Genomic DNA, 25,064 nt, shown 5'->3' with positions numbered 1-25,064 from the left:
ACCTCCTGATCTCACCACTCTACCAACCACAGATTCATCTCCTTCGCTATCCTCTTTCACCCCTCTATCTCATGATCAAATTCTTTCCCTAATAACCTCTGCCCGACCCACCCCCTACCCCCTTGACCCTATCCCTTCTCACCTTCTTCAGTCAACCGCTTAAGGCAGGGGTGTCAAACATACGGCCCGGGGGCCAGAACCGGCCCGCCACAGGGTCCAATCCGGCCCACGAGATGTGAGATTGTTAAAATTTCACACTACGATTACAATCTAAACGTAATGTCAAATACAATATTTTTCTCATCCAGATACCTGTGACTAAATGCTGTGCCATTTTAGATCCAGTGTGCTGTGTAAATAGTACATTTGTGCACGATATTGTTGAAATTGCACTTATATTTCTCAAGAAATTTCATGTTTTGTAAAAATATCGTTCATTAAATGTAAAACAAAGGAGAAAAAAAGCAAGGAGTTCTTGTTGTTCATAGGTTATTATGCTATTATTTTACTATTTTTACTGGTCCGGCCCTCTTAAGATCAAATTGTGCTGTATGTGGCCCCTGAACAAAAATGAGTTTGACACCCCTGGCTTAAGGTCTTCTTCCTTTCATCACCCATCCAGGCCAGAGTGACCCCCCTCCTTAAAAACCCACCCATGACCCGTCTGAAGTAACTACAGACCTGTCTCTCTTCTTCCTTTTCTTTCCAAAACTCTCTCTTTAATCGACTCTCTTCCTACCTTCACCGGAACAACCTTCTCGATCCTCGTCAGTCTGGTTTTAAGGCAGGTCACTCGACCGAAACTGCACTTCTTGCTGTCACTGGGCAACTCCACACTGCCAGGGCTGCCTCTCTCCTCTGTGCGTTTGACACAGTTAACCACCAGATCCTTACTTCCTCCCTTCAGGAACTAGGCGTCTCAGGTTCTGGACTTACCCTACTCTCATCCTACTTCAAAACCAAACGTACAGAGTAACCTGGAGAGGATCTGTGTCGGAACCCTGTCCTCTAACTACTGGGTTCCCTCATCATCCAAATTGCTTTGGATAAAAGCGTCTGCCAAATGACATGTAATGTAATATTATTCTAAAACATACAATCTATCGCCTCGCTTTACCAAAAACATCTTTATTCCTCTTTTTTTTTTAAACTCATGGACATACACAAGTGCCATTGATTGACCCTCAGAATTTACAAACTCGGTTCATTTTTTATTGACTGGTTACAATGTCACTTAATGAAAGCCCTACAAATAAAAAGTTTGGCTATTTGTTAGCGTGTAAATAATACAACATGGCTGCAAATTAGAGATGAACCTCTTACACACGTCACTGTGAGCGAAGTCACTGAAATGCAAAGGGTTTGAAATTCCTGTGGAACCTGCTATTGAAATTGAAATGCAACATATTTCACCAAATGCATTAATAATAATAAATAATAATAACACATTTAACAAAAGCGAAGTGTGGCATGCAAAGAATCTGCTAATGACTTAGGACCAACTAACTCAAGTCGTGACTATACACACACACAGCACATCAGGCACTTTTCTACCTTAACGTGGCTACTCCTGATGTGTTATTTGGCAAATAAACACAAAAACACACACACACACACACTGTACAGAACCAAAATAAACATACAAATTCTTTTATACAATAAAAATATTCCAAAGAAGTGGAGGACATGGATCTGTATTATTTCACCTTATAACACAGAGGAGGAGAACGGGCAAGTAAATATCACCAGTTCATATAAATTCTACAGAATAATGTCCTCTCTTTTTTTTTTATTTATATCATTGTCCTGCACAGAAAAATACGACTTGCTTCATAGTGTAACAGTGTTGAGTTAGAGCGAGGGAGCAGGTGGGCCACTGTTCCCAGTGTCAGTCAGCTTATCAGACAGTCAGTAGCAGCCTCGGGAGAAGATCTCAGCCGTCCAGTCACAGTCTCAGCGTCTCTGTCGTCCTGCAGTCCTTTCGGCCGCGCTGCTGACGAGCCGTCAGATCTCCGTCAGCGTGACCTTGTAGGCGTCCGTGTGGCTCTCGATGTTGAGGATGAAGGTGTCTTCGTTGGAATAGTGCTCGATGATGTTGTCGTCCATGTTCACGAGGATCCTGAGGAAACACAAATGAAGCCTCGCGTTGGTTACTCTCGTCCATCTAAGGTCGTGTTTAGACTGCAGCCCACATCCAGAATCTGATCTTTCGGACCAACTGTTCACATTGCCTATTGCAAATGTTCAGATCTGATCCGCGTGCGTCTATATAGACACTGTCTAGTCTAGTTTTCCACATGGATTTCTATAGTTAGAGGCCACGCCAGAAGACACTTGGAAATCACTACGTGAGCGTCTGAGACGCTCCGACTGAAACAGATCCGTAAAAATCCGATCTGAATCGCATGCGAAACCACCTCGTATGTCGTATCAGGCTTCACGACTCTCTTCCCTCCATTATTTCTTCCTACACTGATGCTGCCTCACAATCTGCACGACTGTCATGCATTTATCACCTTTTTTTACATCTGAACTCTACAGATTTGGCTCTGCACACTGCGTGGAGTTAGCTGTTAACCACCAAAGTTACTGTCTATTGTTATTCAGAGTTTATCTGAATTCTTACCTGAGTTTGTACTGTAAGGACAGAGAAAATGATCCTTGTCGATGTTGACAGTGAGCTCTGCGTTTACATTAATTCACTGTTAGATACACATCAATAAACACGTCACTCACTCGCCTTAGCAACACAACTCCATCACCCTAAACCCTCTCCTGCTTCCTGTGTGTCTGATAATACTATTGATATATTCCAGAAGTCACTGCTGTAAAATTGTAAAGGTTTCTGCCTGAAAGTGTCCAGTGAGAGTAAAAGTAGCTACTCTGCTTTGTCCAGGTGAGATGAGTTTGTGACAGCGGCACGAGGAACCAGGTGAGAGGGTGGAGTCTCCTCTCTTCCTCCAGAGATTCTCCCGCTCATTTGTTTGGCAGGAGAGTCTCCTGAGTGACTTTGCATTCACACGAACAGATCATCGTCCTCACGATCTCGCACCATCGTCTGCTGATTCCAGTCTGAGAGCAGTTTCACGTATTCCACTCACCCTTTTTTACTTTTCTTGTAGACTTTGGTTATTCTCTCCATGGGCACGCCGTACTTCTCTGATATCTGCGAGTGAATTAAGACATTTCTGTAAGTGTCCGGTGTTGTCTTCTGAAAACAAACAAACGCTCTCACGTGTACGTGGAAGACAAACGTTGACTCACAGCGTCGATCAGGCCTCTGAGTGTGGGAGACTTCAGCATCAGAGCGTCAAACACCTCGTCCGACTCCTTTCTTACATACAACAGCACTGCAGAGAAAGCATCAGTCTTCTATATTAGTTCTCTTTATATATTATTTCTACATCTGTGTGTGGAGTATATAGAGATTATTACAGTGTCGTATGGTTTTGGCTTTATGTTTTCATTATTTTATATTCTAAAATGTAGATTATATTTTATTTGTCAACTTAATAACAAATGACATGTTTCGTTTTATGTATTTGGGTTAAAAAAACAACAAAAAAAGATTATAAATAAGTGCTGGACTTGAAATTCTATAACAAATCACACAAAAAGTTGAGCTTAATGTAGGGTTTCTCAATCCTGGTCCTTGTCCTGGTCCATGTTTTCGATGTTTCCCTGCTCTAACACACCTGGTTCAAATGGTCAGCTCATTAACAAGCTCTGATAACGACCCATTTATTAGAATCAGGTGTGTGGTGGAGCGGGGAAACAACCCTCTGCACACACACACACACACACACACACACACTTTAGTGAGGACCAAAGCAGCTAAACCTCCATGTTGAGTTTTTCTCCCGAGTATAAACATTAACGCTCAGGAATCAAGCATTTCGGTGTCAGTTTAATGACACAAGCGTGCACAGTCCCGCTCTCTGTCTCCCTCTGTCACTCTCAGTGGTACTGCAGCCTCACAGCAGGAGTCTGCTCTTCTTTAGGTCTTTTATATAAAGTGGCAGAGCTTTTGTTTGTGTTTCTGCATCCAGGGAAGACGCATTTTTAAGACAAATTTTGCCACTTTTCACATCATAAAGTTCTAGCACGGCTACTGCTCGTCCATGTGAGCTGAGCCAATGAGTGTGAGCCAAAGAGAACAATGTCGAACCGTAGATCAGTTTAAGTTATAGTTAATCTCAGTATTTAACAGAGGAGTCTGGTGTAGTTAGAGACAGCGCTGCAGAAAGCCGGAGATCGTGAGCTCAATCACAACCCGTTCCGACGAAGTACTGAACTCATCTTTTTAATGAACTGACTGTAAGATTAACTTTGCATTAACTAGAACTGTATCATGGGAAAGGCAGTAGAGTTGGCGCAGTTATGTTTTACCCACGAGTGAATGGTCAATGGTTAAATGATAAAGTCCATGTTTGAGGAAGAGTTCGTCTAACTATAGCTCTGGTGCATCATCGAACCATATTTTAGACATGCTTAAAAAATCCTGAACAACTCTCCCATCTTCCCATAATGCTCTCCATTAGTAATTACTGTGTTATGCAGAGGTCTTGGGACACCACCAGCAGCTTTGTTGTTTTTCATTCATTCATTCATTCATTCATTCATTCATTGTCTACCTCTTTATCCTCCTAGTGAGTAGCTGAAGCCAAACTTTGTTGTTTTTTTAAGTCAAATTCTGTTTGTTGTTATTTGAAGTGGAAACATGTGACTGACATATTAAACTGTCAATGACTTTAACTCGCTCAAGCACGTCATTAATAAACCTGGTGTAATAGACCTTTTTCACAGCAGATGTGTTTCATCATGTACAGTAATAGTCAGACAAACACAGTTACAGTGTAGTAACAGGGAGTCAGGGTGGTGTTATTGTTCAAGCGTAAGTGTACTTCACACTCAATACTTCAATAACTGTAGGTGTGTGTGTACCTATATGTGTGTGTATGTACATATATGTGTGTATATATATATGTATGTGTATATATATGTATATATATATAGCATAGGTCATTTTTATTTTTATTTTATTTTATTCTATATTTTATGGTGTTTGGTACCTGGGGTGTTTCTCTTTCCAGTCTCCTGTAAAGTGTGACTCTAATTTTAACAGTGCTGTGTGTGGATGTTGGAGCTGTTAATTTCCCAGAGGGAACCTCCCAAAGGGATTAATAAAGTCGTCTGTCTGTCTGTCTGTTTAACACCCTTTAACCCCGAAGAAGGTGTTTGTATCCTGAAAAGTGTCATTTTATTGATATGGTTATTATGGTATTTGCAAAAACAACAAATCTAATCTAACCTAAGACTTTTGTACAGTCCTGTATATAATGGGTGACGAGGAGAATCCATTTGCATTAAACTGTCTTTAAACGTGATCGTTTATAACTTTCAGAGCATAAAGCAGTGAGTAAAAACCTGACATTCAAATTTCCGTTGGTATAATGTAAGATTTTCAAACTGCGTCTCTGTTTTTAATCCCTGAATGTTCCTCACTGTGAGGACATCATAATTACAATATGACAACTTCATGAAATATCACACACTGACTGAGCGTTGAATTGAGTCTTAAAACGTTTTGGGCCGTTGATCTGCATTTTGGGATGTAATCCAGACTGGTTAAACATGTTTTTAATCAATCACAAACCAGTTTTCTATTTGGAATTGTCATAGTTTTTCTTTATTCTTTACCCTGGGATTTTTAGTGCTTTGTTTGTGGTTTTCTGTCTTATTTAGTAGTTTTTCTTGTGTCTTGCCCCGCCCTAACGAGACTCACCTGTGTCTGATTAGTTTCACCTGCTGTGTCTGATTAGCTCTGCCTCTCCAGTCTATTTAGTCTCTGTGCTCCTCAGTGTCTCTTGGTTTGTTTGGGGTTGTGTTTTGGTCTGTTTTCCTTTCAGTCTCTCCTGTTTTAAAGCACTTTTCAGCACCTATTTAACATTTTGGTTTAATCAAAGCCTCACTTATTTGTTTGCCACCCTGCATTTGGGTCCTAATGTTTGTTAAAATATCACAGTGGGATGAGTCAGTCCGAGGCTCCAAAACGTGTACTTGTATTATAAAAGATGAATTTATGTCATGACTGCATGAGTTATGTGTCAAATATATCATCAGCTGATGGTCACATGGGAGAAGTTCTAAGCAGAATGTGTTGTTTTTTTTACCCTTTTTCGCCGCCTTAAATGACAGTTTCACTGATCTCAAATCATCGTAAACGTCTGTTGTCTGCCCCTGCGTCTAAAACAGTTTGAGGCAGCTGATTGACGGCTCTTCTTTGACTCAGTCAGTTCTGCAAACTGACTGATGAAGATGAAAAAGAAGGAAGTAGCCGGCCATGTTGTACCTCTCTTGTGCGTCTCCTCTTTGATCTGTTTGTGAGGTGACGGACACAGGTCTTCATCCGACGGCCTGAACATCCTCTTCACCAGCACGCCGCCTCTGAAAAATAAACACGTCGACATCATATGCATTCTCTTTGCATGTGTGGTAAAGAGCGCGGTATCTGTACCTGCTGCTTTTGCATACTTGTTTGTGAGACCCTGATGTAAATGGAAATGATTTTCCTGTTCCTGCCGATGCTCACACTCACCCTTCTCTCCCTATTTCCTCTGTGTTGAAAGTAAACACCTGGAAATGAACAGGAACATAAGAGTACTTAGTTTAATGCAGAAATTAAACAATTTGTACCAACTTCTTTTGAAAAAACAGAAGAGATCAGGAGTGTCAAACTCAAAATTAATATTCCATCATAATACCACAATAAAGATATTTATAGAGATATTTCACAGACTTTCAAAGTAAAAGTGCTTGGTGTGTGCTGTACTTCACAATAAAAACATGTTTATGATGCTAAATGAATCCAAAATCAAGTAAATAATAATAGTGCTGAATTGAATAATGCTGAATTCAACTGTATTGAAAATATTTTAGAAATCTTTCAAAAACCTGTTTAAAACTAAAAATGTTATTTTATTTATTTGGCAAATAACAAACTGAATTCACCTTTTTATACCCAAATTTGAGTTCAATATGCGTCTCTGAGAAGTCCTGAATTATTAAAACATGAATTCAACCACTAAAACTGCTTTTTCCTGCAAGTTTTTGCAAGTAAATCACTATAATTTGACATATTAATCAAGAAATAATAATGTGCTTTACTATTTTCTCAGTTTCTTTGTAAAAAAAAAAAATGTGCACTTGAACATTCATGGATTGCTATAATAATAATTATATTTTAGAATTAAGAATATAATTTCGGTTAAAGAGTTTCTACATACTGGTGTAAAAATACTTTGATAATTACCAATGCTGTTAATTTAGAGCAGCTGTGGCTTTGGATGGTGGTCTAATACATTTGTTAAACACTGTATATTTATTATTATATTCTGTCAGGCCGTGTTTCTGATTAGAGGAGCTGCACCAGTTCAGACATGATGTGTGTGTGTGTGTGAGACGCACCTGTCCGGCCCTCTGCAGGTTACCGAAGTGAACATCAGGGATGAAGAGGACGGGCTGAGCCTCCAGGTCCGTCAAGGTCTTGAAATTAGTGGAGTCGGCCTTTTTGGGAACAGTTATCACGCCTACACCTCCGTCCTTCCCTGGAGACCAGTGAAGAAGAACAGGCAGACAGATGGAGGGGGGGGAGAAAAATCATATGATTTGTCAATTATTTTAGAGGCGTGATATACACTCACCGGCCACTTTATTAGGTACACCTGTTCAACTCAAATATCTAGTCAGCTAAATACATGGCAGCAACTCTAAGCATCAGAATGGAGAGATTCCTAAATTCATGTTAATGTAAACAAGAAAGCTTTATCTTTAAATATGTTTTTAATACGACACAAAATTGTCCTGCAGCTCACACCTTTTGACTTCTTGCGGAACAGTTTTCTCTCCTCGTCCCTGATTTTCCTCTCTGCTCCCTGCAGCAAGAAACAGCAACACAACATGTGAATAAGAAAAAGATCTGAGATCTTGTTCAAACGCACACGGACTTTGTGAACAAACAGTGATCTGCACTCAGGTGTATTTACAGATGTGAGAGCTGTCGGCTCACTGTGCAGAAGACACCACTAGAGGGCGCACTGGTGTCAATGTTGAACACACGTTTATAATTCAAACATTTGCACTTACTGTCATTCATGTCAAAGACTTTCTTAATCCATTTCTGTATCATATGGATTATGCTGTTAGTTGATTATATACATATATATATGTAGATACTTTAGGATTAAAACATTTTTTATTTAATTTAAAGATTCGGTAAACGACTGAAAGTTCTTAAAAACATTCAAAACATTGGCTTTGATGTGCATTTACACAGTCTTCTGACATTTTATAGACATTTTATGTGTATAATCTAAAAATAATATGCATTTTGTTAGAGGATACATGAATCACAGCTAGAGCTGAAAGGAGATCTATGAAGTCTGTCAAAGGACAAGTAATCTGCAACTGGAAATGTAATATTATTAGATTTATTAGATTACATCATTATGATTGTGAAGAATTGGTGATGTGTGTTACTATACTGAATAATCTTTAACTTTTAAATAAAACATTTTAAATTAATACCATCATGAGGGAAAAAAATGATGAAACTATAATCACATATTCTTCCTTTTAGACGACACATTTGAATCTGCTTTAAAGTGACTCAATTCTACTATGAAGTTACACAAACATTTTTACACAAACACTTTTGTCACAGGTGGAGCAGTGGGCGTGTTTTTCTCACCTTATCACAGAAGACCTTGATCTGTGAATACGCTCTGTGCAGCGGTTTGTTGCTGCGGTTGTTGTAGCTGTACGTGTCGATCTGGATCATCAGAGGAAGACCCTTCACGCCTTTCTGCGACGAGAAGTCTGTGCTCAGACAGTTGACTGTGATGAAAATCTGCCCGTCAACACACACAGAAGCGGAGAACAGGGTTAAACCTTTTTCACAAAATAACCCGCACGCAAAATATTCTGCGAGAGAAAAAAAAAATACAATCACAAAAATGTGTTTGCAATGTTACAAAAACATAACATTCTTTGGTGGAAAAACATGGATATTATTTAATAGTCTTCTTGTTTTGCCCTGAAGCAAACCAGGAAATAGCGATATATTGAACAGCCAGCAGGGGGCGCCACAGAAAATAACTCTGTTTCGATGGAAGTTTATGGAAAAATTAGCTTCTACTTGTCATTTCATATATAATCAGTCTTGTATAAAGTAACTTAAAAGTGATAATTGAGTAAAAGTTAAAGTATGTGACCAGAAAATGACTTTGGTAGAAGTTGAAGTCACTTTTTTTTATAACATTATTTAAGTAAAAGTCTTAAAGTTAATGACATTTACTGGACTTAAGTATCAAAAGTCTGATGTAAAATGTAGTTAAGTTTTAAGGTAAAAGTATTAAAAAAAGTGTGGAGTTAGGATTGAGCCATGGTGGCTCAGTGGTAGGGCGAGTTGTCTTTCAAGTGGACGGTTGTCGCTTCAATTCCTGGCTCTGCTCGTCTATACTTAACACTTAACCCCATGTTGCAGCGTGTGAATGGGTATCACAGATCGTCAAACACTAGAAAAGCTCTATATAACTACAGACCATAATACCAACGTCAAAGTTGCTAGAAATATAAATAACAAAGTAAAGTACAGATACGTGAATTTTGTACTTTGTTACATTATAACATCAGTGAACACTTTCCGGAGAAGGTTACGGTCTCAATCACTAGTTTCAGATCATCTATAACAGAACATGATGTTACTTTTGTAAATGATATTCACATTAAGAGGAAACTAGAGACTACATCACGGCACATATGAGTGGACACCAGTGTGACTGACAGCCGTGACTGTACGTCGGTGAGCTACACAGCGTTTACAAATCACCCACATGAACTATTAACGATTTTCCCAACTGTAAATTCACCACAGTCGACCTATTGTGAGTGTTTTTTTGTTTTTTGTTTTAATTATGGGTTGTGATAATAGGGGACGAGTCAAAACGTGTCACACTTGTTAAATAGACAAAACGTCAACCTCTAACCTCCAAACAAGCCTGAACTGTTTCTCTTTATTGGAGCCAAACACTTTATCATGACAAAATGTTCATATCAGTTAATAATATCTGTACTTTTGTGATAAAATTACATCAGTTTTGCTTCAAAGTGATTTTTAGCGACAGAAAACAACATGGAAACAATAATATATGTAATATATATGTTATATGTCACTATATATATATACTATATATATATACATATATGTATACATATATGTATATACTTTATATATAAAGATATATATATGTGTGTGTGTGTGTACATATATATATATAGTAATTGAGCCGTGCTCTTTGTTCTGAGGCTGTGCCTTTAATGAAAATCAAGTTACGTTCACGTCTATTCGAGTGGCACAATAGGCTCGGCGTGAGCACTGAACGACCTGGTCGTCGCACCTGTTCCCGCTCTGCAACAGGTACATTCAAGCTTCATCGTCACACACACATTAAAACAAAAGAGGGGGATGGAGAGAGAGAAGAAAGAAGGAAAGAAACGGAGAGAGCGAGTCAATATTGGCCGAGAGAGAAGTGTGTTTGGACGGCCTCCAGCAATGTCTTTGTCCCCGGGCTGCTATTAGAATGAAAGAGACACACACACACACACACAGAGAGTCACTCGCATTCACACAGAAATGAGGGCAAAACAAACAACAGAGGGTGGGGACAGGGATCGGTGTGTGTCGGCCCTCGGGGGCCTATGGAGTTCAAACAGCGACAAGGTTCCTTTTAAGGAGCGGCCACAAAGGAGTGGGCGACGTAAAGACAAAGAAGACAAACAGGGCAAAAGTACACAAACTGCTGCTGCTGCTGCCCACAAGTTAGACAGTCGGCAACATGAGATTTGTGTCAAATACGCCATTAAACACATTCAGACTGGTCAAACAAAACCCGTTTAATCCTGCGTTAAAACAGGTTTCTCACCAGTGGGGATGTGTTTAATCGGAATTCACTCCCAGGTCAAATGAGGTTTTTATCAGCGCCGCTGCCTCTGATCTACGGCTGCAACTACCAGTTATCATACATTCAATCGGTCCATTATTTTCTATGATTAATCGAGTACTTGTTTGGTCCATAAAATGTTGAAAAACGTCGATTGGTGTATAACAAACCTGGAAATGATGATTCTCTTGAATGTCTTGTGTTGTCCACAAACCAAAATGATTCAAGTTTTAATGATTTCTTTGTTAAATGGAGCAAAGAAACATGATAATATTCATATTTAAGAAGCTTAAAACTTGTACAATTACTGAAAAACACTCAAAAATGATTAATTGATTCTAAAAAATCTGAAATCTCTCTATTCCGATCACTGGGAAATAGACGCTTATTTGGTCTGGCACCATTTAAGGTGCAACACTACATAGGGCATAATGTCCTACAGCTGTTCATGTAGTTGTGAGCATTCAACTTTAGGCAGCTTTTCTTTCACATCCCCAAGATGTAATCTCAGGTCAGCAGCTCAGAGGCTATTAGTGGTTCCTAAAACAACGTATAAATGTAGTAGCACCTCGACTTTGGAATGCTTTACCCGCTCACATGGCGCTGCCTAAGTTGTGTCCAATTTACTAAAATAAAATAAAAAAAGCAGCTGAAAACCTGGATTTTTAAACAAGCCTTTAGTTGAACTAGGGTTGTTGGTATTATTATATTATTCTATTTTTATTGTGATGTTGTATCTGCGAAAAGTGCTATATAAATAAAATGTACTTACTCATTAGTGACGTCTCTGCTTGAAAAATACCTGCTCATTTGAGTGTAAAGAGCGCGTGTGATAGGTGTATGTCATGTGCAGCGTCTGTAGCTGACATCACAGTCAAAGGACGCTTCATTTGTGTCTGAGTGCGTTTGTTTGCCAAGAACTGAATCAGCACAAAAAAAAAACCAGTCCCACGGCTTTTTCCACAAACATCCACAACAACACACCTCCAGTGTCAACCACTGACGAGGGTCATATTTGAGTGACGCACCTTTGCCTCTTCGTTGACGTCCCAGGTGAAGGAGATGGCGTTGTAGGCGATTTCCTCGATGTTCCCGATGGTGTTGAAGCTCTCCTTGTAATCGGCTGTGAGGACAAACGGGGACACGGTGTTGTGTGTCTGTGATTAATGTTTGCACAAAAAAAAGATTCTCAAACCTTTTCTACAAATATAATAATAATATGTGCACAAAAAAAAACCCAAAAAAACAAAAACAGTGTCTAAAGGAGAAGGATTGGTGATTAAATGACACAAGCAGGTAGCTATTGTTTGTTTGGATAAGCAATCGAATGGCACGCTTCAATTTTATAAGATAAAACCTTATCTGCTTGAGCAAACACACTCTCGGGCTTCAAAGGCAGCAGCAGTAAAGACGGGAGGTTATTTGCCTCAGCAGGTTGTTAGAGAGACACTCAGACACAGACAGAGAGTGAGACAGAGACCTGGCTGGGTCTTTGTTGACCTGCGCGAAACTAGTGGAGCCTTTAAAAATGAGTAGTTCACTGGAATGCTGTGGAAACAGCTCCGTGTGTGTATGTGTGTGTGATTTCTTTTCTGAATGAAAAGAACTCCGGCGACTGTGATCCGAGAAAATCTCTGAGTTTGAGACCCCTGATTTGGAGTGTCCAACTACCAATGAGCAATGGGGATTGGGTACCTTGCTCAGGGGAACCCCAACCCTTGACCTGGCAGGGACTTGGACTGGCAGCCTTTAGATTACAGGCCACCTTTAATTAAATTCAATTTGAAAAAAATAATAAGAAATCAGTGGTCTCCAAATAAAAACCAAAGAGGCTAAAGTTTTGAAGTCATTTTAAAAAAATAAGAGCCACAGCAAATGCATATTTTTAATCCTACTTGGTTATAATTTCCTCATCCATACAGTAGGGGAACATGCTCTTTTATTAACACTTGAATTAATGTATGTCTTAAGCTCATGTGTCCACTCATTGCTGTCAATGAGAGTGAAGTGATTCATGAAATCACCTCCTGGAATTGTTCTTATAATGACAGGATGAGATACAGATATGATCCAAACTGAACATCTGTGAGGAGGGAGGAGGAAGAAGAAGAAGAAGAGGAAGAGGAGGAGAGAGGATAGAGGATTTAACTGCTACTAAACACCACCGACAGCCGCCCAGTGTCCACTGTGTCCACTGTGTCCACTGTGTCCACTGTGTCCGTGACCTGCTCCATCATCCCAACTGCCGTCGCACGGACACATCCTGGTTGTTCAGCAGGTGCACGGAGCAGAAGGACAGGCAGCAACATAATGCTAAATAACCCCCATTCAAATCACATCCATTCACGAGTCCCCTCCCCCCTCAAACCCCCGTCTGATAAACCCTCCACCGCTATTCAAATCAGCTCTCTGGTTCAGGTTACAGGCCGCGTCCAGCTACAGGCAGAGTGGAGGGTCTGTCATCTGACCCCAACCCCCCGACATGAATTAACCCCAACCCTCTGTTCACAAGTTTCCTCAGACATTTTCTTCCTTCCATGTCACTCGAAATCTCAAGCGTCACAATCGGCTTTAGTTTGAATATCACTCTTCAAAACAGAGACTGGAAATTCCTGTTCCCTTTACAATATTTTAAACAGAGAACATAGTCACTGTAACCTTAAAGTCCATGTAAAGTGATAAAGAATATCTTTTCTGACTTTGTCACCTTCAGTGACTTTAAGTGATCGATTTGCCTTATTATTGCTGCCTTGTGCTTTGTTCTTTATCTATACCAGAGGTCCCAAAGTTAAGGCCCCTTAAAATCAAGTTATAATTACTTGTTTCTCTCAGTTTTTGTGATTTATACATTCATTTTGCGTCATACACATGTGTTTTTCAATTGTGAGCTGTGTAGTGTATGTCGTTCCGTATTGGAAAAAACACTTTTATTATGAAATTCTGTGGAAAAATCACAACAAATATAATTATTGCGATATCACGATGGAATATCGTGATATAAATCTAGTCCTGACGAGACTCATCTATACTATCTCTTTAGATTTGCACAATATTATCAACACGATATCGGTATCGGCAGATATTGGCTTTAAAGTATATTATGGGACATTGGTAAACACGACGATATTACTAATGATTAAAACAGTAGCCTGAATATGCTGCAACCTCCTTCACTTCTATGCTAGCGCCCTCTACAGCCATAACTAATTATGTTTATTTATTTATTATTGATTATCAGCCCATGCGTTCCCGTTATATCCCGATATACTGGATTTCAGCAAAAAGTCAGATCCCTAGAGTCGTGTTTTCTGATGTTATTTGTCGTTAACTAGGTTGATCTATATTCACGTATATGATATTGCTAGATCTCACTCAATTTTAGTGAGACTTGAATAAAGCAAATAAAGGTTTAATAAAAACACTGCACCTATCATCAGTAGAACTGCCTCTTCACTCATCACTCCATCACTTCTGCAGCAGCTCCATTAGTTACCGATCATATTTTGCATTAATCACAAAATTCTTTTTACTTTTAAGGTCAATTATATCCATTCTGATCGCATATTACCACACACAACCGTACTTTAAGGACATCATCGTCCACTCATCTCACTGTTCCCCCTTGTAGGTCTGACCACTATGAAGGCCAGAGCCCCCTGCCTCTGGAATTCATTGATTCTCTTTCCACCTCCAAATGTTTTGCTGTAAATTCACATAATCTTATATTGTTTTAAATGTACTGATTACTGTTAATTAAATTAACACATGAATGCTAAACAAGCTGGATGTGAAAACTGACCGAGGTGAACAAGACAACACACTTTGTGCAGGATTTTGAGAGCTGGGTTATATCTTTAAATAAAACTGATGCTGTCATAGTTTGATAGCTGCTTATAGCTTATTGCAGTTACATAGCATGTTGCTATGACTGCGGTATTTACTGACAGATAGTGAACTGCAGTTTGTGGTCTTATGTGGGACTGGGTTACAAGTCAAACTGGTTCTTGTTCTTGAATGTTCAGCATCCTTGTTTTTTCATGCTAAGCTAAGCAGACTGCCTTCATGAGACACAGTGATGCCTTTTAAAAAAACAAATCTCAAAATACTCCTTACAAAAAAAGAACATTTAGGAGCCAGGACATGTACAAATACATCCAGTTTTAAAAGAAACAGCATTAGATTTAATATTTGTTGAGTAATATTTAAAAAAGAAAAGACCAAACCTGGTAAAGACACTGGTGCTTTTCCTGTCATATATTTACTAGTAATAACTTCATAATCTTTAGTATGGAGTTTGTGTTGCCATAATTTTTTAACCCAAAATACGCACGTTTGTCACCAAAAATCAATATAAATACTAATGACATCATAATGACGCGATTAAGACACAGAGTTGTCTATTTCCACCTTAGATGAATCTTTCGATGACCTCACTGACAACACGTAAAGATGTGTGTGAACTGCCGGGTGACGACTTGTCCTGGTTTACTTAATATAGACTATGAAAATCCAGATCTAAACTGGGCAAGAATCCATTTCAACAGACCAGGGTGAGCCAAGGAAACACAGGGGCCAGCATTCCTCTCCCTGTCCCAACAAGCCGTGTGCAAGCGTATGTGTGTATGTGTGTGTTTGTGTGTCTTCCATCCACCCCATGACTCTCACATACCTCTGAATCTCTGCCTGTAAACAGGCCCGAGCTTGTCAGATGCAAACTGCCGACCAGCTTCTCACACACACACACACACACTCACTCCGCAAGCTGTAGAAAAGATTGGTTCGCATTCAAATCCGTCAACCGAAAAAACACAGAGCGACATAAAGGTCAAATGTGTTGTGATATGATTATGAAGCGGCAGCAGATCCACGCACACATACACACACGCACGCACGCACACACACACCCTGTTGGAGTGGAGTGTTCTCACAAATAAGTGTTTTACTCAGTGATTCAAGCATTGTAGAGGAGATTACAGGACTTATGCTGTGTGTTGCAGCAACATCTTGACTTTTAAAGATTAAGGTATGTGTGCGTGTGTGTGTGTGTGTGTGTGTGTGTGAGGACGATGGTGGGTGACTGAGCAGCCCGAGGCAGACAGCTGGGTGGGGGCTTGTTTGCACTCACTTTGGTCATGCCTTGTTTAATAGCTGAGGACATTCCGGCATTCACACCAGCATCAATCTGTCACCAGCTTCTTCTTGTGTATGCGTTTTCATTCATTCATTTTCGACTGTTTCTGACTTAACTGTTGTGTGTAAACATGTAAACCGTGGACACTTTGGAGGGAGGAGCGAGGCGGCGGGAGGTCTTACCGATGTCCAGGACTCTCTGTTTGGCTGTGTGCTGCCGCGAGTGCCAGTACTTCCAGTATTTGAGCTGCTCGTCCCGGTTCTTGTCCTCGCTGAACACCACCATTATCACACTCTGAAAACAGCGGATAGGACACGTTCAAGAGGAATGCTGCAGCTGGTATACAGGACTAAGACAAATCCGGTTTCAACCTTCTTGTCTATATTGTGCCCATTTTTCCACTAATATGTCGTTGAACTCTAGAAACTGTCATTCTCCAGAGTTTAATGATGAACGCAGAGAGACATTCTCTAAGAATGTGCACATCACCTAGATGGAGGTTAGGAGGTAACGCCTGACATGTGCATTCAGGAGGACTGACATTTGCTATGTGGAGCTTTTTTTTTTTTAATGTTTGCTTAAAAGAATATGGAAGGAGAGGTTACAAAAACTGTTCATGGTGACTTTTAAGAACATTTGTACGCTTACATACAGGGATTTTTCCAAACTTTAGTGCATGTCTGAAAGCAGTTATAGTGGCTCATCCGTGCTACCTGTAGAAACCAAGCTTATTGAAGTCTCAGAAACAGAAAGCTGGGAGCAGCTAAAATGCTCTAGAATTATCATCAAAAACAACCTTTCACACTCATCAAATCATCATGGTTTTGTGGACATAATCTTCTGGTTTGCTGGCTGAAGCTCACCAGGAAATAAGAATATACTGAATAACCAACAGGGGGCGTAACATGAACTCAGTTTGAAATCTATGAGGAAATTAACCGACTTCTCACTTGATTTACAACATCAGGCCACAATTTCATAAAGAGTTAATGGTCTCAATCACTAGTTTTGGGTCTGCTTCAATACAACATGACGTCAAGTTTATAAATTATGTTCCCATTTTGAGGAAAATAGATGGTAAAATAAGGAGTGGACAGACACAAATGTAGGAATTTCCAGTTGCAAGACCGCAACCTGGTCCTGGTGCCAGTCACATGGTAAATTCAGAATTTTCTGAGCGACGTCTCAACCAGTTGCCTCTTGGTTTTACGAAATAAACATTCTACAGGTCCGGTTAGTTGTTGTAGTGTCGTACATAGTCCTCAACACTTGTGAGTGACCAGTCATGGAAAAGTAGTGAAATAACAAAACTGGGGAGACAGAAATGGCCGACTCACCCGCACTTTGCTGATAGGGTGACGGAGGCGGTTGTTGGTGCTGAGCTCGTTGAGCGTCACGGCATAGAACTGGCCTTTGTTCAGGTACGTCATTGGTCCCTCGCCCTGTTTCTGACGCAGTGAACGAGTGGCGTCCAGCGTGTAACGGAAGTCACTGTGTACACACACACACACACACACACAGGGGTGACGTTAATTTGGCAAATGTTTACATTCACTGTATTTGCGCCGAGTCATTGTACCGTCAGCGACTTACACTCTCTCCTGATGAAATAAGAAGTCATCTGCAGTCAGAGAGGCAGGAGTGTGGTACTTCTGTAGAGAATGCACAACAGCAGTGTTACACAACACTGTGAATGAGAACAAAAACACACTGTATGCTCAGCATTTAGATTCCCATAAATTAAGGGTCAGAACAACAGTGTTGGGAGTTCTTGACGTGACAAGCTCAACAATGAACCTTTGGACTCGGTGAATCATATTTAAACGTAGCGTGACGGCTCCACCCAGCATATTCTCCTGTATGAGTTGTGTTTTTACACTGACCATATACTGTATATTCAGACGTGGTTTGGAGAGGTTGATACAAGAAGGATAATAAAACTAGAGACAAGCAGTCAGACAGTGAAAACCTCTGCCAAGGCCGCTCAGTTTAATTATGCAGATCACCAGCAAAATATAATCATTTCTTCCTCGAGTCTGAGCATAAATCACCCAGAATGGAATCAAAACATGTTCTTTAGAACACTTAAATTTGGTTGGTTTTCCATTACAATATATTACCTCCTCAACGTGGGCGGAGTCATCACTGCACGGCTGCATGAAACTGCAGTGACTTTGTTGATGTGTGCGACACACACACACAAAAAATAGTGACTTGTAAAGCAGCTGTTTTCTACTGAATCATTAGAATCAGTTCATTAACGGTCTTCTTTAACTGATCTACAGTTCAGCGTGGTTTCGCTTTGATTCTTGTGTCTCGTCCTGTGACGTCACTCTGACCAATCAGTGGCCGGCAGTCGGACGACGTCACGCATCGTGTCAGCTCGGCTCGCGTGGAATCTCGTCCAAGGAGGTAGTAAAAAAAAAAAGTACCAGGCACTATCGTTAATGGAAAAGCAAAATAACCAACGTGCTAGTGGAAAAGCGCCATTAATTGGAGCTGCGTTGTGAAGGAAACAGCAACAGGGAGCGTTTGATTGCTGCTGTTTTCAATTTCAGACAATCACATCCACGAGAAGCCAAACTCATGAATGTGATTCAAATTTGAAGGTGAAATCCTACTGTTTATTTTTAGCAGTAGAACCTGAGTGCTTCTTTGTTGTCTTGCTTTATTAGCACTGCGCGCTTCTTCCACCTCACCTGCTTCTCCCTCAGTCATGATGCATCACTGAGTGCAGTGCAGGAACGTCTGCAAATACTGATAAATACTGATAATAAGAGAGAGACTCGTGTGCAGCTGATAAGCTTAAACAACATCACGTGAACTCATTTTACAATGGTTTGAGTGGTTGAGTCACTATTTTGAGTGAATGTTTCCTTTAGGTTAATAACAGAGTGTCTTCCTCTCTCACCCCGTCTCTCTCCTCTTCATACGGACTGTCAGGTGGACTCTGCTGGTCTTCTTTCACATACGAGCTGTGACTGACGGTGGTCACCTCATACGGACTCTGTTCGTAGATCACCCTGGACTGCTCTTCTCCCTCCGGCCTGTAGTGAACGGCGGGCACCGTCGTGAAGACGGACGTGTACGCCTCGGCCTTCACCACGGCCCCAGACACCGCGCCCGCCCCCGTCGAGCCACTGAACTGCTCCCGTTTGGCCTCCTGGTGCTCGGTGTTCAGGGACAAGTTGACGGGGACAGATTTGAGCACCTGAACTCGATTGTCCACCGTCTCCACCACCTCACCTTGACTGGTGGGGTTGCTCTGCAATGTCGTCCTGAACAAAAAAGGAACCGATTAAAACTTGTATCTTTTATCAACGTGTGTTGAAGTTGTGTCGAAGTTTCTCAAGGAGAACAAGAAAATCTAGCGTGATAAAAAAATAAAATGCATCTGCAGAGATTAAGAGGTGTTCACTTTGAAAGAAAGTCCTAGATCCCAGCGTTAAGGGGCTCCATAAAATACAGTTAAGAGACAAATTTAAAAAAGCATTACTAGCATTAGCAGTCTTAACATCCTTGCAGGAATATCAAATATGTATTAGTTGCACTAATTAGCCCTAATTATTTTGACCAATGTTAAAAACTGATTTTGTTTCAGATGATATACTGTTTATTATTTTTTTAGTAGTTCAGGTTTTTGGGGGTACAATTTGAAAAAGTTGAATTGGTTCAAGTTTTTTTGTGGGATTTGTTAAATTCCATTGGAAAGGAATCTGAAATTTTAACCTAGTTTTAATCTTTTTTAATCCTTTAGAATAACCACTTATTTAGTCCTACTTTAATCATGTTAAAATGTTGTTATTTTGTTTAAGAAAGCACCACAGCTTGTACGTTTTATGTTTTTCTTCAGTTTGAGTCTTTTTGTGGTGTTTGTTAACAATACACAGTATATAAAATATCATCAGCCCTCTTTAATAGTGTGTTGCTTTCCAGTGAAATCATGTCTGTAATTCTACACCAGTGTTAAATAAAATGGACAACTATTTAAGCAGACCAAGGAAATGTAGTAGTGTTTCACAAACTACAGATCAGTTACATTTTTTTATTAACCAGCAGAGAGAAAGAGAGATTAATATCAGGAAATATTTGTTTATATCTGGAGAGATTTTTTCATTACGTGTGAGTGATTCAGGAAAAACAGGAAAGACTGTTATCCTCAGCACACGCTTCTTTGTCGTGTAAACTGTCGTGTTATTAGGAAAAACTGAAGATCATTCATGTTAAATTGTAATTTATCACACTGGCCACAAGTCAAACATGTTCTGCAGGTATTTAGGATTGAGCTGCTCAGTGGTTCTCTGTGTGTGTGCATGTGCGACCTTCACTGACCTCTTCTCCTGTTCCTCTGTAATTTCAGCAACTTTGGGAACTGGCAGGAGTCTCTTTTCTTTCGGCACCTGAGAGGTGAAAAGGGGCAACATCAACATCATCAGCAGACGTCACGCAAAACCAAAACAGGAACGACATGTATATCTTATTCTTTCTTATTCACAAAGAATGCACAACGTTTTTCCACTTTTTGATTTCCTTTTCGGCATAATGGATTAGACTCATGCAACTTTAATCTGCATGTTTAATCTTAAATTTGAGATATTAGGATTATTCTCATCATCGATTAATCTGTCGATTATTTTTTGTTGAAAAAAAACAGATTTCATTCACTCGAAATGATGACCTTCTCAAATGTTTTGCAGCTTTGTCCACAAACCAAAATGAATCATTTTCAGTGATTCCTTTGTTACATGGAGCAAAGAAACCAGAAAACATTCACATTAAAGAAGCTGAAAAAACACTCAAACCGGTTAATCGAGTATCAAAATAGATGATGATTGATTTAGTAATCGATTCATAATCAAATAATTTGTTGCAGCCCTAAATGGATGTTCTACTAATCTGATGCGTGTAGAGTCTAAATGCGAGTAGAACAATAAACACGAATTAAAAGCATGTCAGTCTGGGCAGAGCCTTTCAGAGATGGAAAGATTGCCTCAGGTTATGTATGAAATAAATCCATCTGTCCATGCTCATTTGGTGGGAGGAGCTTAAGATGAGAGAGCCCCCCCATCGCAAAGCGTAAGGATTTTAATAGCAGTGGTACTGGATCAGCACAGTCTATATGTACACGTGTTGCTGGGCAACATATTTAACCAAATATCTCCTCACGGCAGCATGTGAATGGGAAAAACAACTATGAGTGCTCATCAAAACTAGAGAGACATTAGTCCTTTATCATTAGCATCAAAGTAAATCTCTGAAAAAGTGTCACTTAATCTTGTACAACATTGTAATCCACTGAATAATATTATACTGTCACACTTCCTTGCTCACAAAAGCTTGTTCAGCTCTGAGTGAGTCTGTCGCGCTCGCCATGATAAGAGGAGACGGGCGGATGTGAACCTTGTAGTAGTCGTAGAGGAGGCCCAGAGCGTTGGCGCTGTCCTCGTCCCCGTTGATGCTCATCATGGCCTTGGTGGCAGCAGTCAGTGGGTTCTCCAGGTACGACCTCCATGCCTCGTCCTCACTGGTGTACGCCCGGCGCACGGCGGGGAAGGAGCTCTCGTTGGGGACCACCACCACCAGACGTTTACTGACACACACACAAAAATAGATTTTATTTGTTTATCCACAGGTTTTAATCCATGTCTTTTCTCTTATGCTTCTGTTTTCAATTTTTCTAATGTGTTTTAATGTTTTTTTAGTACACGATCATGTACTATGGTGTCCTGCATTATGTTAATCTATTAACACTGATTTATATTCTGTTTCATCATTGTTCCACCCACTTAAGAAATGTCAAGTTTTGTTGTTTTTAGGCCTCTCGGTCGACTCTGTCTGTCAATATTTAACTAAACCAACAAATAAATAAAGTTTAATGTCATTGCCTGAATCTTTACGTCAAGTTTTTTTCACCTCCTGGTGATTAAAAAATACAAAATTCTTCTGAATATTAAAAAATCAACATTTCTTAATCAGTTATCCAAAGATCTTCAGCCCATACAGCTGTAGCATTCATGCCTGTTTGTTTGTGTGTGTGTGTGTGTGTGTGTGTGTGTGTGTGTGTGTGAATGGATGGTTGTTGGCCCACTTAAGTCGAGATCACAGACCAGCTAAACACACAGTGTTGTCACAACACCTATTTCAACTCGGCTTTTACCACAGGAGGCTCTGAGTGTGTCAACCCAGGACTTAGAGGAGGTTGTAGAACAAATGACATCGGCATCTTGTCACACCTTTATGAAAACAGTCATAAAAGGCGTTGGTGATTATGTCGCAGCCACATTACAAGTTCATTTTCTCTGAAAAGAAAGGAACCGTGATTACTTTACAAAAAAAGGAGGGAGACACTTTTGTCGAGCCGTGAATTTAAACGGAAAACAAGCGATGTCTTGCTTTTCCTGTCTTGACACAATAGTGTTTCCCAGACAAATAAAACGCCGCCCCAGTCTCTGATGTCATCGTGGTGTAAACCTCCTGAGCGAAAGATGTAAGGCAAGAAAAGAGGAAGCACAGGCAACAGCAGGGAGACTCCGTCCCACCACGTCTGCCTTAGATCATCACGTCATGTGTCTATTTTTAATCTGACGTGATGTGGTTGAGGACTGTCTTTACGCAGACTTAAGTTGTAAACATGCAGATACTCATAAAGACTTCAGGCATATGCATGAAACAGGAACACAACTACTCCCAAAGCATAAAATGCAAACATGGCATCGGCTATGACCCCGAAGGTCAGCGAATCAAACTTGTTCTCACGTCATGTGACCGACCACACAGCAGCTGCTGTGTACCATAAGTACAGTAAAGTGTTAAAGGGCCACAGGCAATGGAAGACATTCAAGTGATTGTGTTTGTATTTAAAAAACAACAACAACAACCTTACGCTGTTGGATGTGCCACTGTGTGCAGACACCTGCTGCTTCCACAGCAGCGCTGAAGCGGGACGCGTTAAAACAGCAACACGGCACAATCACTGAGAAATTAGCTTTTATTTTTTAATTATTTGACTTATCTCAGGGTGGATAACTATGTATATATACATTAGGAATCACTGCCTTGCACTGATCTGCCATTATTAAAAAAATATCTTAAAAACTATTTTACTACTTTTCATTCTCTCTGTCAACACACACCACTGCTTTTTCTGATATTTAATACAATTAAAATGAATTGAATGAATCCGTAAGTGGAATTCTATTATATTCTGTCATAGAACAGAAAATAAATGTAGTTTGTGGACATTAAAGATAATGATAATGATTTTCTCCAGGACTGGGGCGATTATTCGATTCATCGATTATTAATCGATGACTAAATTAATCGTCAACATCAATTAATCAGTTTGAGTGTTCTTTTTGTTTGTTTTTTTAAATCAAAACACTATTTGAGATTTTTCTGCTTCTTAGATGTGAATATTATCTGCTTTCTTTGCTCCATATGACAAAAAATATTTTTTTTTTTTTATAAAATATGACATCCTCATTTCCAGGTTTGGTAAACACCGTTACAAATTTAAGTATTCGATTAATCGAGAAAATAATAATAAAGCTTCATTTGTCTCAGTTGCTGAAACTATATCTATAATATGATAAAAAAAAAAACTGAAAATGAAAGGATATGAATACAGATTGCATTCTATTCCACAATCATATTATATTATAGAATAGAAACGAAATAGTGTTTGGACATTCAAGAAAGCAATGATAGTCTCTGTTGCTGTAACTCTGTTACTATGATGTAACATTCAATGTTACATCATAGTGCAATGCTGTAATTGTATATAAAGCCTATAGAAACACTATAGTGTTACAGACCAAACCAGTTCTGACACAACAAAACCATAAAATCAGATCCCGAAGGCCTAAAATATGAAAAAGGTGCAGTGCAATGCAAAGGTCAGGCCTCAGACGCTTTCAATTTGCACAAACTGGATGAATGATAAAAAGTGCAGTCCTTGCACCTTGCATGTTTTCACAGTCCCATCAGTCAAAAATGGCGAATTCAGCTCTAACGACGGCGCCAAGTCATCTGTGCGTGTATGTGTGTGTGTGTGTGTGTGTGCTGCAGCAGGCCTGCAGGAATGATCCAGTCTGAGACATGAATCTAAAGAATCCTGCAGCATCACACACGCACACAAAAGCACCCAAACTCTCCTTTTTCCACTAAACAGACGGACTGACACATTCAAGGCAGACTGTGTGTCGATTAACGACTAAAAACAAAAGAGTTGTTGTTGGAAGAAGAAGAAGTAGAAGAAGGAGGAAAAAAAGAGGGTAGTTTCCTGTGAAGTTGAAATGATCAAAGATCCTCTCTCCGCTGCCTCGATCACTTACTTGTCTGTCTCCTGTGACATATTCTGCTTCCTCTCCGAGCCTTTCCTTGTGAAACTGGACTTTCAGGTCGGAGCAGGTAACAGAGTGAATGAGTTGCCAGAAGTTGGTCTACAGGTAAGTCGACTTTTCTCGCCCCGCTTCGTCTCTCTCTCTCTCTCTCGCTCTCTCTCTCCACCACACCTGGCAGGTAAAGTCTCTCACTCACTCCTCTCCTCCTTTATGTTCAATTAAAAAGAAAAAAAATAACAATATTCACACAAACTTCAGCATATGCTGCCATTAATTATATGTGCCTTGGCTCGCTTTAATGGCAGCGCGTCAACTTTGCGCGGAAATTCTTTCACTGGGAAAAGAAGAATAAAGTGAAGGCGAGCGGGGCCGACGATGGGCTTCGCGCTGATTGGCCGCCGCCGCGCGAGCGGGAGCTCTGATTGGCTGCCGAGTCACAGAGAGGCAGGCAGGTATACGTGAGGCCCACCTCACCTGCGAGAGAACAAGGCACAGACAAGCAGTGACTCAGAAAACAGGAAAACGCTGCAGCAACAGCATCACAGGGCCGCTCCTACACTATATATGGACCCTCTTATGATGCAATAATAT

The 25,064-nt window shown here is 40.1% G+C and overlaps 1 protein-coding gene across 1 annotated transcript; it reads right to left on the bottom strand.

Moving 5' to 3' along the window:
* Nucleotides 1-1,198: 1,198 nt before the first annotated feature.
* Nucleotides 1,199-24,648, bottom strand: grhl2b (grainyhead-like transcription factor 2b). The gene is made up of 16 exons (XM_044053286.1): nt 24,465-24,648; nt 21,532-21,721; nt 20,464-20,531; nt 19,043-19,409; nt 17,725-17,783; nt 17,469-17,622; nt 16,314-16,425; nt 12,029-12,123; nt 8,750-8,908; nt 7,877-7,934; nt 7,468-7,607; nt 6,599-6,636; nt 6,353-6,447; nt 3,265-3,350; nt 3,102-3,166; nt 1,199-2,119 (listed from the first exon to the last, which is right to left on the bottom strand). Exons 1-16 carry the CDS (start codon nt 24,482-24,484, stop codon nt 2,005-2,007), a joined length of 1,821 nt encoding a protein of 606 aa, XP_043909221.1. The 5' UTR covers nt 24,485-24,648; the 3' UTR covers nt 1,199-2,004.
* Nucleotides 24,649-25,064: the final 416 nt, after the last annotated feature.

This window comes from Solea senegalensis, linkage group LG20 (genome assembly GCF_019176455.1).
Source record: "Solea senegalensis isolate Sse05_10M linkage group LG20, IFAPA_SoseM_1, whole genome shotgun sequence".
NCBI classification, from domain to species: domain Eukaryota; kingdom Metazoa; phylum Chordata; class Actinopteri; order Pleuronectiformes; family Soleidae; genus Solea; species Solea senegalensis.
The sequence above is the reverse complement of the archived record's forward strand: the minus strand, read 5'-3'. Positions and strand labels throughout refer to the sequence as shown.

Excerpts from the sequence above, each read along its gene's own strand:
- grhl2b (XM_044053286.1), bottom strand. The coding sequence starts at position 24,484 with ATGTCACAGGAGACAGACAA. Across the intron at positions 16,426-17,468 it reads ACCCTATCAGCAAAGTGCGG|AGTGTGATAATGGTGGTGTT; the intron begins GTGAGTCGGCCA and ends CGCTGTTTTCAG. Across the intron at positions 3,351-6,352 it reads AGAGGAGACGCACAAGAGAG|TGCTGTTGTATGTAAGAAAG; the intron begins GTACAACATGGC and ends CTTTCTCTGCAG.